We start from the raw sequence: 15,962 nt of genomic DNA on the forward strand, positions 1-15,962 counted from the left end.
AAAAACCGTATAGCTCAAAGTTTTAAGCTTTGTACAAAATTTATAAAAAATTAGCAAATTAAAAAAAAAAAATTCACAAAAATTTACAGCTTTTTATTCGGTATTTTTAGAGAACTTCTGGGTATGCAGTTTTATGGTGCATTCAATATTAATTAGTATAACAAAGTGAGAGTTTCAAGTGGCTCAAAAATTTTCGTTGATTTTTGACAATTTATTTTCGCTGACATGTTGAGCATTTTCTTCCATATAAAGACTTCCGAATATGAGCTTTCACATCATATGCAAAAAAAATTGTCAAAAATCAACACGATTTTTTAGCGACATCAAACTTGTACTTTGTTATACTATTTAGAATTGTAAGAGCTATAAAACTGCATACCTAGAATATTTCTAAAAATTCTGCATAAAAAATGTAAAAAAAAAAATTAACAAAATTTATTAAGTCTGATGAAATTTTTATTAAATTTAATAAGTCTGATGGCATTTTTATTAGATTTGTTAAATTTTTGTGAATTTTGCGCAAATTTTCATTGTAGAATGCGTATATATACATTGGGTGTTTGGCCGAGCTCCTCCTCCTTTTTGTGGTGTGCGTCTTGATGTTGTTCCACAAATGGAGGCACCTACAATTTCAAGCCGACTCCGAACGGCAGATATTTTTATGAGGAGCTTTTTCATGGCAGAGGTTTGCCATTGCCCGCCGAGGGGCGACTGCTATTAGAAAAATGTTTTTCTTAATTTGGTGTTTCACCGAGATTCGAACCTACGTTCTGTCTGTGAGTTCCGACTGATAGTCACGCACCAACCCATTCGGCTACGGCGGCCGTCACATGCGGTATACTTAAAAAAAAAATCAAATACAAAAAAAGTTAAATCTAGGTAATTCGTCGCGCTTCTATTATATTGAACACAGGTGTACATATATACTCATTTCTAATATGCTAGTTATATCCTTTGTCAGGTTTTTGGCCGAGCTTCTCCAAATTGTGATCAGCATGTTGATGTTATCACACAAAATGGAGTCATCTTCAATTGCATGCCGCCTTGAATGGCAGATGATTTTTTACTAGGAACATACATATCTATTTTTTTACTAATTTTTAATAATATTTCTAATACTAAAAGGGGAAATTTATCAGCTTTAATGTTTGGTAGATTGCCACTTTCTTTTAAATTTCAGTTTGAAATTTTTTAGTCATATTTAAAAACATGATTATTCTTCTTCTTGGTTGACTTTATAACCGAAGAAGCTATTTTGGCCAATCTCAATACTCCTCTACTTGGTTTGTCAAACGTAGAAGATGCCTTTCCTATTGCTCTGCCACCACCAGTGGAAGCGTGCTGGGCCCATAACCATTTGAAGCAGTATTTCCGCGCAGAGAAAGAAAAAATCGTGTCGATGTAATTTACGTTTTTTATTCTTAGTCCGTTTTACATTTTTGGCATCGCCTACTATCTAATGTATAATTGTCCAAGTACAAAGTTCCATGTAAGTGAAGTACAATTGTTCGTATAAGAGAGCAGGATTGGTTTGCAGAGTTGTATTTAGAATTCAACAGAATCGAAAAATCATACGAGTGAAACTTTTGTATTCACTCACACAACATGGCCCAAGTAGCGTAGCATAGCGTACTCGCCCCTGCTAGCGCGCAAAGGTTCATAAATCCACCATAAAATTTTGCTCTCAAACATTTTTCCGCAAGGAAATAGTGAGAGACTATTGATGGACCCTGTTTTTTCAACGATAGGTAAATTTAGTCCGCAATTGCCTCAAAGTAACAATGGTTCGCAAGAGCGATTCGCCAGTGGATTTCAAGGCCGTCAATTCAGCTTGAATTTGTGCGGAAAGTTTTTGTGTGTTATGCTTTGCGTTCTTTGAGTTTCACTGATCCAATTCCATCCCATAAAAGTCGGTGCTTATTCATTAATGTAAGAACGCTAGATATTAGAAGGACGACTGTTCTCCCCTCACTTAACTTTTCAATTTGATAAGTGGGGCATAAATGGACTCCCCAAAGCTACTCGAAAAAATTTATTTCAACATTCCTCATCGAAACTTACAGAATCACGATATTTTCTAGTAATGCTTCCCGTGCTCCGATTTCTAAAATTTTGAGAGAATTTAATGCACTTTCAAATCACATTGGCCTCGATTATTGAACTAAATTCTTAGTACTATCTAATATTCTTTCTCTGTCCATAAATCATAAGAAATGTTAAATTTTCTTTCATTCATGACAATTGTTGCACTGCCTTTAAAAATACACCGCCGCCTTTTATCCACCTTGATGTATGTAGCACTGCCGTTCTTCGCTCTACCTACTCATATATTCCCCTTCGCTGTCAAAGCTGTTACGCTCTCACACGATTCAATTCTGTAACTGTTCAACTAATTCAATTGTCAAGCACGTGAGCAAATGGAAGCCTGGACATTTTTTATTTTTTCTTAAAAGAGCGTATTGGATTCTCACGGATGATAGACACCAAGTTTGCTCGTTAGGCATGGTGAAAAAACAAAATTTTTTGAGGGGAACCTTGGATTCTACGTCATTTGTTTTGGTTTTTACAAAATTTAGCTTTAGCTTAGTGAATTCGACCGATATGCCGACGTCATTCGTTTTGGGTTTCACAAAATTTAGCTTTAGCTGAAGGAAACACAAAACGAATGACGTCGGCATATCTGTCGAATTCGCTCAGAGCCGAATAAAGGTCTGCATCTTTAGGTAGAGGTAGTACACCTACTTAGAGGCAGTACACCGCTAAAAATCTTTTCACCATGTTGGATTCTGACTAGTGATCGGGTGTTAAGTTAAGCACAAGTGTAAGACTTAAATTGTTGAACTATGAATTGTAAAGAATTTCTAATCAATAGTTGCATAAATTTACAGATTTTAGTGAATTTCTTACAGCACATAAAGTACGGTTTTTCATTTCGCACTCGACTGCACAACAATGAAACTAGTAAATTATAAGTTTAATTTATTTTTGATTGAATTATTTAGCATTACTCTGTAAGAAATACTGCATTTTTAGACTATTAAAGGAATAAATAAGTAAATAAATTCACAAAGTTGTAAAAAATTTCAAACGGATGTTAAGTGTACCTAAGTATGCTCGTTGGTTTTAACCCGATCGACATAACCTAACTAACTATCTAACATCTATTACTTGCAAATTGTATCGCATATTTTTTGTACAATATTTTATATTTTCCCCCCATTGTAGTATGTCTCTTATTTATCAATTTCTTACATGTTTCTCTTCTCGTATTTTCATTTCATCCAACTGCCTGATTTCTGCCGCCACTCTGCCATCATCACACCACGGCCACACAATAGACTTTGATGATCTGCCACCGTTCCTACCCATCGAACCACCGCTCGATGTCGACTACAACTTCTCACTGGATCAAACCGAGGGTCTTATCGAGTTGTTTAATGACTTTACCTAAAATTTTAAATACAAATAGAAATAAAAAAGAAGAAATTTAAAAAGTAAATATAAATAAAAAAAACAAAACAAAAACAAAAGAAAATAGTTGTTTAAGCAAGTAAAATAATATATTCAATGTATATGTGTAGAAATAATCACAACCACCAATAAAAACAAAAAAATGCAAAAAATTTAAATAAATTAAAAACTTCTGTACGCTACTGAATGGAGAACGAAGTAATATTATTATTAAAATTATTATTAATATTAATTATTAATACTAATTTAAATTTATAAATATATTCTTTATATAAATACATATATATACTTTATATATACACATATATATATAAACATAGATATTAATAATTGTTAATACATACATACGAAAAGAAGCGGTAATAAAACACACAAGCCGAAGCTCTCCAACAACTTCAAAATAAAAAATAAATTAGTGTTTGAAAGCAAACGCAAAAGGTTTTAGTAGGTTTGAGGGAAAGTAGTGCGACACATCTACACACACACACACACACCCATACATACAGTTCATTCTTATTTGAAGTGAATAATTCTTTATATACATGGGGGCGTACGTATGTACATGCATACATACATATGTATACAAATTCAAATAGATATTAGTAAATGTAATTATTATTAAATAAAAAAATAGCATAAAACAAATACAAACGAAGAGAAGCAGCAGCAGCAGCATTAAAAGCTACTTTTTAAGCCCCGCAAAAACCAAAATTTTGTAATTAGCGAGAGAAGGCAGGAGTGTAGAAATGTTTTAAATAAAAAAAGGAGAAAATTTAAAATAAAATAAAATTAAAAAAAAAAATAGAAATTATAAAAAGTATAAAAATTTAACTGATTTTTGAAAAGCAAACAAAAATTAAATGTACAGATTTGCCGGCAGCATGAAAAATTATAAAACAAACCGATTTGCAACAGCAAAAATAACCACGAAAACAAAATGAATGCAAAAAACAATTTTATAAAAAAGTAATTGATTTCATAATATTTGATAATAATTACAACTGAGTTTTCTTGTACACCAATTAATTTCATTTTACTTCAAAACGCAATGCTGTCACGACATTAATTAATATAACATATTTTAGCAACAACCATTTAAAAACTATTTTTGCAGCAGTAAAGCGACAGCAAGCAGCACCACTGGAAATTATGAAATTTTGAATTTTTTGAAATTTATGAAATTCTCGCAATCTCATTTTTTTATATTCAAATAAAAAGAAGAAAAATTGAAAAAAAAAACAAAAACCAATTGCCGCTAATTTAGTTAGTTAGTTGTGAAACGTTGTCGCTTTCTTAATGTGAAATAGTGAAATGAGAAAAGCCACTGCAGTCCACCCATTTATTCCATTAACACTTACCCGCGTATGCCGCTTAATTGTAATGAACAAAAAAAAAAAAAAACAAAAACAAAAACAAACAAAAGCAATTACTACCTTGTTAATAATAAATATGTTCTGTTATAAGAAAATATGTACAATAATATGAAAAATGCTGATGGAACTTTTGTCATCTGCTGCTCACCACAGTTTACTTAGTTCAGTAAAAGAATTTAGTTAAAAAGTGTCTTCAACACAAATACATATACATACACACACATACTTATTATTTTACTCATTAGTGGACTTCTGTTGAATTTATGTGTTTTTATAAAAGCAGAAATTGTTTAATAAAAAAATAAAATGTTTCTTGAAAGAAAAAAAAGCGCATTTCGAAAAATGTAACAAACAAACTTAAGTTTATGTTCATAAAATTTGTTTTCTTTTAGGCTCGGCATGCGACCGCAAACTTCAAAATTCCAAAATTTGCGCAACAACAAAATAAAAGGCGCATTGAGTAAAAGCAACCTATTGCCAGAAATTAATTCAAAAAAATAAAATGCAATTTTTAACAGTTTTTTGTGCTATGTGTTATTGAGTAAACATTTTGCAATATGCATACATATGTACATTTACAGTTAGATGAGTTTAATCTGATTACCAGATTTTGAAGGAATTCGAAAATTACTACATACAGCTTTCAGCTCATACATATTTTTCTTCATTTTTTTAGTTTTGTTAAAGTAAGAAGCGTGCGCTCGAATTTAGCACAATTCACTGTTCCTTTTTTTGATCACTTTCGTTTTTCCGCCCAAAAGTATGCAATGCATGGAGACATTAAAGCATTTTGTATGGCTATATGTGAAAGACATCCATAGCTCTTAAATTTAGTTGAAAAATACAACTTTAAATATTTTCTCTTCATTTAGTGGATTAATTATTTATAGAGGTCGGATTTTTATGCAAATTGAATATTTTATTATGATGAGTTTCTACCTAGGTGCGAACTTCATGTGATGTTAAACAAAATATGCACTTGCATAAGAATCCGATGTCTAATTATTTTTAATTAGTTCTCATGTAAATAATAATAATAAAATTCTCTCTTCAATTCTGAAATCAAACAATTGAAAAGTCATTATTATTATTAGTAATTGCGAATCTCGATGAAACACCAAATTAAGAAAAACCTTTTTCTAATAGCGGTCGCCTCGGAGCAGGCAATGGCAAAACTCCGAGTGTATTTTGTCATGCAAAAGCTCCTCATGAAAAAATATCTGCCGTTCGGAGTCGGCTTGAAACTGTAGGTCCCTTCATTTTGTGGAACAATATCAAGACGCACACCACAAATAGGAGGTCCTCCTCCTTCGGCAAACACCCAACGCGCCAATTATATATATATATATATATATATATATATATATATATATATATATGTGTGTAATTGCGATCACGCCGACTTTGAGGGCATAGTAGCGAATTGAAAACTCATTGATTGAAAAATATTTCTGACGTAACCAAATTACGAAACTCGCATTCGAATATGAATCCTTACGAAATAACGAGTTTGTGCGACGCAATAGGAAGTGTGGTAATAGAGAAATAAAATACCGCTATTTTGGTGCATTCGTTTCAGTTGATGATCACTGGCCAGTAGTGTTGAGATTTGACTTTCGCTCACCTCTCTCTCTCTCTCTCTCTCTTCTTTGGTAATAAATTAAAAAAAATGAAACTATAGGGTGCATTTTTTTTATACATATATGCATACATGAATACATACATATATGTACATATATTTGTGCATAAATGTATATTTCTGAATTTATTATTCATTCAATGGTTTTTCTTTTTTTTCATGAAATCATTTCTGCATTAACCATTCCTATATATTTAGATTTTTTTATTCGTACAGCAACTGAAGTTCTCGTGAGAAAGATTAAATAAAAAACTAAAACTTGAAACTCCATGCAATTAAGAAATGCTTGAAAGTATGAATGAAAAATGGTTTGAAAACATTGCAAAAAATGTAAAAACTATTTTAAAAAATGTTTGTAAAATTTAAAAACTATTTAAAAAAATTTTTGTAAAATTTAAAAACTATTTAAAATTTTTTTGTAAAATTGAAACACTAATTTTTAAAATTTTTGTAAAATTTAAAAACTAACTTAAAATTTTTGTAAAAATAATGAGTTTCTAAATATTCAAAATTCCATTTTTCCGCATGGCTTCTCCGATATTATTATTTTTTTTAAGAGCTGGTGAGTTTACACATCCTTATATCTGCAAAAAATCTAAGAAGTTTTTTCATTAATGAGTTTCTAAATTCAAGTCGTACACCACCGAAATTACAGCAGCTCAAATTCTCGTGAGAGAAATTAAATAAAATAAAGCGTGAAACTCCATACAAATGAGAAATCTTTCAACCTATGAAGGAAAAATGATTTAAAGAAATTACAAAAAATCTAAAGCCTAATTCTTAAAATTTGTGTAAAAATAATGAGTTTTTAAATTTTCAAAATTCCATTTTTTCGCATCTCCATGGCTTCTCCCTCATCAATTTTTTTTTAGGAGTTTGTGGTTTACTATATCGTTTTACCTGCTCTTGAACAGTCGAAGTGCCGTGCCATGTCTCTTATAAAATTTCAAATATATACATAAATATGTATTGATTTAAATCTTGCAATTTAGCCCAACTGCCGGCCAAATTAAGTAAAAAATTATGTATAAATATGTCTCCAATTTGCTTTCCATATCGTATATTTTCATAGCACAAAAAAAAATGTTTTCCTTTTTTTAAGAAAATCATACATATATCACTTGTTTGTATTGTATGTATGTATTAATTTGATATACAATTTCATATTCTTATTAAGCGCTTTAACATTAAAAACTGTTAAATTAAAGAGTTACATTAAACATTACATTCAACTGTTACATTAGCAGGGGTGTGTACATTTTTTTATTGTTTTTCCCTCTCTTCATTGCTGCATACCTGCATACCTGATTATTAGTTAAAGAAATCAATATGAAGCGAAAATCAGTGAAATCAATTAGTTTCTCTTACTGGTTGTAAGTAGTTGACGTAATTCTGTAGAGCGTTTGCTCTTAATATAAATTTTTTTCCATTTTCTTTTTAATACTTTGTACTACTCTCAATTCATTTGACATGCGCAAAACCTATCAAAAACCAACCTAAAGACCTAAACAAATTTTATGTAATTAAAAACTAAAAGCTGTCATAAATGCGACTGATTTGCCGTTGGGGTACAAACACACACACAAAAACACAAGCAGAATAGGGCGAAGTTATAGAATTAGAAGAAAAAGAAGTTACAAATTCAAAACTAAACATAAACCAAATTATGCTAAACAAACAAACGCATATAATTATAGAGCAGATACGGCAACTTAAATACATTTGTGTAAATATTCTATAATACAAAAGCACGTGAAAGTCAGAAATATTAAAAGCCAAGAAATGATTATTTGTTAAACTCTTATCACTACACACATACATATATTACAAATATCATTATTATTACTATTATTATTATTTTTTTTTTAGTAAAGAACCAACACTTTTAAAGTCTACAAAAAAAACGACAAATACAAACTTAAACAAAAACTAAATGTAATTTTCTTTCCAAAAAATCTAGAAAACTAGTAAAAAAATAATATAAATTACAAAGTCGAGCAAAAAAAAATAAATATAATACATATATATTAAAACGAATACATATGAAGACTTTGATTTTGTAAGAAAATGAAGGGTGACGTACTGATTGATGCACTGAATACAAGAAAGGGATCAAAGAGGATCGGACAGAGGCTTGGAGAGATTTTTGTTGTAAGTGCGATTGAGAGGAGCATAGAATACAATGTCGCTTTTCTCGACATAGAGGGGGCGTTCAACAATGTTAGCACAAGATCCATAATCGAGACTCCCAATATTTTATGCTTAGAACTAGAATATACAAGGTGGCGCAAAAGTAACCTTGCGATGTTTTTTGGCTGTAATTAAAAAAAAAAACTGAAAAACTTTGATTCTTCTTGTGGATTATTTTTATTTGGTCTTTTAATTTTTTTTACATCAAGTCGAGAATATGATGTCATGTAAATGGCCGCCGCCACAGTTGATTGCCATTTGAGCCCTTTTTATGGCATTTTCCATCACTTTGGCCAAAACTTCCGGCGATAGGTCCTCACATTCTTGACGGATATTGTCTTTAAGAGCTGCAAGAGTCTGAGGCTTGTTGACATAAACCCGCGACTTCAAAAAGCCCCACAAAAAGAAGTCTGGAGCGGTCAAATCAGGTGATCTTGCTGGCCAGTGCAAATCGCCAAAACGGGAGATTAGGCGCCCGGGAAATGCATCCTTCAGCATATCGGTTGTGGCACGTGCAGTGTGTGCCGTTGCACCGTCCTGTTGGAACCACATGTTTTCCAATCCCAATTCATCAAGTTGCGGCAAAAAGAACTCCTTGATCATTGCTCTGTAGCGCTCACCATTCACAGTAACCGTTTGGCTCACGACGTTTTCGAAGAAAAAAGGTCCGATGACTCCTCCAGCGAAAACAGCACACCATACAGTGACTTTGAGTGGGTGTAATGACTCTTCGTGGGTTACACGCGGATTTTTAGTGCCCCAGAAGCGTAAATTTTTCTTATTTACGTACCCCCTAAGATGGAAATGGGCCTCATCACTCATGATTATTTTTGATGAAAAATCATCTTCCTCTTGGTGGTGATTAAGGATGGCTTGAGCGTATGTTAGACACGATTGGCGGTCAGCAGCTAACAGCTGATGCACAGTCTGGACTTTGTACGGAAAAATCTTCAAATCTGGTACCAAAATTCGCTGTAAAGACCGTCGACTGATACCCATTTGCGTGGCACGTCGTCTGGTCGATGTCCACGGCGCTTCCATGACATCCTCGGCTACAGCAGCAATATTCTCTGCAGAACGGCTACTCCGGGGCCTGCCACGCCTGGCAGCATCTCGTGTTGTGGAAGTCTCTTAGAGGCGAGCGTCTAAACGTCGCAGTGTTTCACCAGAAGGCGTTGGACGGCGAGGAAATCTGCGACGAAATTCACGTTGTGCCAAAGTCACCGACGGGTTATTGGTCAAATAAATAGTCATCAATATTCCGCGTTCTGGAGCAATGTAGCGTAACACTGTTTATTAACGTGTATTTCGCATGTGTTTACTACACAAATGTCAAAACAGAACTGAGATTAGGGGTCAATCGCAAAATTTATAGCATTTTCTGATAGGAGGATTACTTTAGCGCCACCTGTTAGTAATCATCGGTGAGGTAGGCAGCAGCACGGTAAAACGCTCTGTCAACAGGGGAACCCCTCAGGGAGGAGTCTTATCCCCTCTGCTGTGGTTACTAGTCGCTAACAACATTCTTACCAAATTCAACCGAAGCGGAATTAAAGTAGTGGCGTACGCGGACGATATAGTGCTTATGCTTTCAGGAATGTTTCCAACCACAATCAGTGAGATTATGGAAGGAGCTCTGGTATTACTCAGCAATTGGGCCACGGACTATGGTTTAAGTGTAAACCCGAGAAAAACTGAACTGATGCTATTCACCAGGAAAACCAAGGTACTAAACTTTAATCTCCCAAAACTAAACGGCGTCAGTCTCACGCTAACCCAACAGGCAAAATACCTAGGTGTTATCCTAGACCCCAAACTCAGCTGGAAGTCCAACGTAGAGTAGAGGGTAAAGAAAGCGAATATAGCACTTTACACGTGTAAGAGAATGTTGGGTAAAAAATGGGGTCTCCAACCTAAACAATCCAATTGGTCCTATATAGTCATTTTAAGGCCAATACTAGCATATGCGGCACTAGTTTGGTGGCCTGCAACAGAAAAGAAATACAACAAAACTAAGCTGAACAAGATACAAAGAACAGCGTGTATCTTAACTACAGCAGCGCTTAGCACCAGTCCTACTGAAGCGCTCAATGTACTAACTCATCTATTATCAGTAGACTTACATTTAAAACAACCGCCACTTGCAGCGCTGTGAGGCTCAGAGACCTAGGAAGCTGGACCACAAAGTCATACGGTCACAACAAGATCCTCCTACAGGGACCCTCGCTGCTCAAAAACAGATCAGGCTACACAGTCCCCGACCTTAATTTCAAGAAAGGCATTACGGTACGTTTTCCACCGAGAGCCGAATGGAGCAAAGGGAAGGTGATTGGATGATACGATATCGAAATCTATACCGATGGTTCTAAGATGAACTGTGGTGTGAGAGCTGGCTTCCATTCGGAGCCGCTCAACCTATCTCAGTCAATTCGCCTTCCAAACTATGCCAGCGTGTTCCAGGCAGAACTGTTAGCGATCAGAGAAGCATTCAAATCACTAAAACTCTACAAGGAAGTTGGTGCAAGAGTAGCTATCTTCTCAGACAATCAAGCAGCTATAAGCAGCCTTGGACTCCAACTCCATTTCATGCAAACTAGTCTTACAGTGAAGAGAGGAGCTAGAAATGCTTAGTCATTGGCTTGAAATCACTCTGATATGAGTTCCCGGTCACAGGAACATACGGGGTAATGATATGGCGGATGAGCTAGCAAGAAAAGGTTCGACACTACACTTAGCAGAGGCGGTGGCAGTCACCACCCCACTGAACACAATAAAAGCATCCATTGTTTCACACTATCATGCTACAGCCGAAAGAAGATGGAAGCAACTAACTACTTATTTTCCAACAAAAAACACATGGCCGTCATACAAAATCCAAAGGACGAATGATCTGTTAGGATGTTCTCGGCCAAACATCTCACGCATCACTGCAACCCTTACAAGCCATTGGAAAGTAGGGGATCATGCAGCTAGACGCAATCTACCCTTCAATCCTATCTGCAGAAGCTGTCAAGCGGAAAGAGCGAAGGAAAGCCTTTTCCACTACTTATGTGAAGGTCCAGCGAGCTAGGGCACGACTCGGCTCCTTTGGTAAGCCTTTCCTGCGGCAAATTAATGAGATCTCAGACATCGAGATAAATAATTTGCTGCTATACTTGGACCTCACTAAATGGATTTGACTTAGAACACAAAACAAAAAAAAAACAAAAAAACAAAAACCTCATTCTACGAGGACGGTTATGGTAAAACGGTGCTGCTCACTAATTAGGACTATTTCAGTGGAAATACTCAACCACTTCAACAACAGCAACTGATGCACTGAAAAGCTAGTAAAACTATCAGTTGACGCAGCTCATAGTTTTATATTAAAGAAGTTTTGGTAAGGGATGCGCCATCGGCTGATTTCTTTTAAAAGTTCGCTCTTAAAGCACGTTCACAAAAGAGTGATTAGCAATAAATCCACAAAAATTAGTCTACCCGTTCACGTATGGCAGATTAGCTGCAAAATTGGCAATCAGCTGTCAAGATTGTTTTGAAAGGTTTTTTTTTTCTCCATAGAAATTGGTTTGGTGGTATATTTTAGTGTTTTTGGTTTATTTAATTATTATTACGATATGAAGAAAAGGCAGTAGTAGATAAGGGGTTAGGGGTAATCAGTGGTCCGAAAAAATAAAGATTTCAATAATTTTTTTTTAGCTAGTCAATTGCTTCATTTATAGGGTTGTTCAATAGGTGCGCTTCAACTTTTTTCCGATAGGGAGGGCGAACGACGCAATATTTTTTATTTTTCGCTTGTGATTTGTAAACTTCATTAGTATACATTTCATCATGGAACGCTACACACTTGAGCAACGATTGCAAATCGTGCAAATTTTTTATGAAAATAATCGTTCTGTTGCTGCTACTTTAAGAGCATTACGGCCATTTTACGGTCCATTTAACAAGCCGTCCCGTTTTGGGGTTATGTGAAGTCATTGGTCTACAGTAACAAGCCGGCGACGATTTGTGAGCTCAGAGCCAATATTGAACGCGAAATTGCTGGAATTTCGGCCGATTTATGCAAAAGAGTGGTCGAAAACTGGGTTCAACGATTGGACTTCGTAAAACGTGCACGCGGTGGTCATGCAAAAGAAATCGAATTTCATACTTAAATGTATATGTTCAAACTCGATAATAAAAAAAAAAATTAGTTAAAAAAGTCAAACCGTTTGTGTTTTATTCAAAAAAGTTCAAAAGTTGAAGCGCTCTTACTGAAAAACCCTATACATACATACATCAAGTTTCAACTTGACTTGAGCAAAATTTCAACAAAAAAATTAATAATTGTAAAAGTTATCGCTGTTTGTGTGGAGCCCGTTTCTCCAGAAGTCCCTGCGGTGATCATCACAAGTCGTTGGAGATTCATCTAAAATCAGTCGGGCAAGAGAAATTAGTTTTATTAATAGAAAATCTTGTGCTTGATCAAAGTTCTTTTTTTCAAAATTAATATGGTGGCCTCAGGAAATATTTTTTAGATTTTCGAGGAAAAAAACCCATAATTAATTGTTTAAAAAAAAAATCGAAATTTTTGAAAAAAAAGAGGTTGCCTGTAAAATCGGTTTACTGACGATAGTTTAACGTGATAACGTCATAAGAAAATACTGATTGAATGGTTGCATTTTTCAAAAGAAAATTTTAATTTTGTTTGATAGATATTTTGTATGGATATAGAGAATGAGGTAACATTAACATAACATAATATACTTTAACATAACATAACATAACATAACATAACATAACATAACATAACATAACAAAACATAACATAACATAACATAACATAACATAACATAACATAGAATTATAAGACGTTATCACGTCAAAAAATAATAATAACATTAAAACAACAGGTATTATTAACAAACTTGGTTTTATTTTAAATTCTTCAAGTAAATCAAATTAATAATAATCAATAAGAAGGCATATGCAAATACAAATACGTGAATTTATATATGTACATATGCGCATATACATACATATATACGCTGACTTAAGTAGGAGAGAGCAAGATGTCGAACGTTGCCGTTCGTTTGCTTTGTTCGTTCCGCGTTTTCGCTTTCAGTTCATTCAAGGTAACGGCAATGAGTAAGGTAACACTAATGAGCAAGGTAACGACACATTTTTTCGTGCGTGCAGCCTGTTAAATCGAATTATAAGACGTTATCACGTCAAAATCCTTCAATCAGGCATGAGTTTTTTATGTTTTTCAAAAGAAGTATACATTTTATTGAAATCTACCAAGCGGTTTTTAAGTTACAGTGATCACCAGTTCAAAAACCATAGTTTTGAGAAACACGCATTTAAAGTTTTGCTATCGATTTATGTAAAGTGTTATCGTTAGCGCGGTCGGAAGTCGGTTGCTTGCAGCTGCTGCTAGCTACTTGCTCTCGAACGCTCCAGAGCGCCCGAGCGCCCTTTGTTAATTGTTAATTAACTCAAAAAGTATTTGTTGGACTCACTTCAAATTTTCACACAAGGTTTTTAAAATATTATACCTTAAGAAAATGCAAAAAAATGCAATTTTTTGAAAATTCTGACTACCCCTAACCCCATAATTTAGTTGCGCAATTTGCTGCTACAGAAACAGATAGGTGGAGGAAATCCGTAAACGACTCAGTAGAAGAAGCGGAAGCGACTGTAAGAATTATGGCGACAATTCAATATTACACTTTATAATAAGCAATAACAGGCGAAAGCGGATATGGGCACGCTTTTTTCTGTATGAACTGCATAATTAATAATATCTAACCTCTTTTCTTTGCCAGCGTCCATTTTATTTAGTTTTACATTTCTCCTTACATTTGTAATAATAATTATCGATAACAGAAAACACAGGGTTGTACGGAACAAAAGTATATTTAAAATCTAAGTTTATTTTATAATATCAGATTTCGGGAGAGAAATTTTGTATGAGTAATCTTGGCGGCCGTAGCCGAATGGGTTGGTACGTGAATACCATTCGAAATTCACAGATATTGGTTCGAATCTCGGCGAAACACCTAAATTAAGAAAAACATTTTTCTAATAGCGGTCGCCTCTCGGCAGGCAATGGCAAACCTCCGAGTGTATTTCTGCCATGAAAAAGCTCCTCATAAAAATATCTGCCTACAACCTACAACGTGAAGTCAAAAATAAACAAGACTTAGTTAAAATAGAAACGACAGGAGCTTTGTTCTGATAACTTCGCCTTTTGCATGACCTCTACGGACGCAAAACGTTTTCCTTTCATGGCCAAATTTTCCGAACAGATAAAAGTCACCATATCAGGAGAATATGGTGAGCGATTATGGTTAAAATGCGATTTCTAGTTAAAAAATCAGTCACAAGAATGGATCGCCAGCTTCCTCCTTCGCGATATTCAGGGCGAATTCGACGAATGCGATGCAACAAACGCAAAATTGCATTGACAGTTTGGCCCATTTGGCACGAACCCCTTGTAGACAATTCCCATAAAACCAAATGAGCATCGACTTGATTTTTGACTTCTTCAAAAGCGATTTTTTGGGTAGTGGCTCGTCTGAGGCCTTCCATTCGGCACTTTGACGCTTAGTTTCAGGTTCATGTTGGAAACACCACGTTCCATAACCAGTTACAATGTTGTAAAGGAATTCGAGGAAAAGGAGAAATTTCGGCACGTAATTGCAGAAGCGTCAGCCTTTCCAAATATGCAAGAATTATGAAAATTGGTTGGCAAACAACAAAATTGTAAAATCTCTTCGGCCAAATGTCTGTAACTCCCTTAATTTTGCTCTGTTTGGTCTGAAACTTTGACACATTACCTTCCAGTAAAAGTGCTCTAACTCGCTCGTCTTTGCTCTAATTGGCGTGAAATTTTGCCACGTAATTGCAGAAGCGTTAGCCTTTCCAAATATGTAAGAATCATGAAAATCGGTCTTTTCTCGCCTTTTTAATGAGGTCTTTCGAATGTTGAATTCTGAGTAATTTTTGGTTCACAATTAACTTGTGCGGAATGAAACGTGCACAGCCCTTTCGTACGCCCAAATGATCAGTTAAAATGCGATATATCGAAGGTTTGGAGACAACTCCTATTCCATGAATTTCAACGATGATTTCGGTTCATTTTTGATAAATTTACGAACAATTTCGATAGAGTTTTCGGTGATTACCGATTTTGGACGACCCCCGTATTCATTCATTGTCATTTATGTCCTCACAACCATCTCTGAAACGTGTAAACCGCTCATGAATCAGCGCCATAAACTTTTTTCATCAAATCAAATATTTTTGTA

General features: G+C 34.6%; 1 protein-coding gene across 9 annotated transcripts in view; it reads left to right on the top strand.

Moving 5' to 3' along the window:
* LOC129253028 (transcription factor E2f1) overlaps positions 1 to 4,716 on the top strand; it is a 190,568-nt gene extending 185,852 nt beyond the window's left edge. For all 9 annotated transcript variants that reach the window (XM_054891248.1, XM_054891245.1, XM_054891249.1 and 6 more), the window contains one exon: positions 3,339 to 4,716. In XM_054891248.1, the coding sequence (XP_054747223.1) occupies positions 3,339 to 3,451 (113 nt within the window). In that variant the 3' untranslated portion in view covers positions 3,452 to 4,716. The remainder of the gene's footprint in view (positions 1 to 3,338) is intronic.
* Positions 4,717 to 15,962: the final 11,246 nt, after the last annotated feature.

This window comes from Anastrepha obliqua, chromosome 1 (assembly GCF_027943255.1).
Source record: "Anastrepha obliqua isolate idAnaObli1 chromosome 1, idAnaObli1_1.0, whole genome shotgun sequence".
In the NCBI taxonomy this organism is placed as follows: domain Eukaryota; kingdom Metazoa; phylum Arthropoda; class Insecta; order Diptera; family Tephritidae; genus Anastrepha; species Anastrepha obliqua.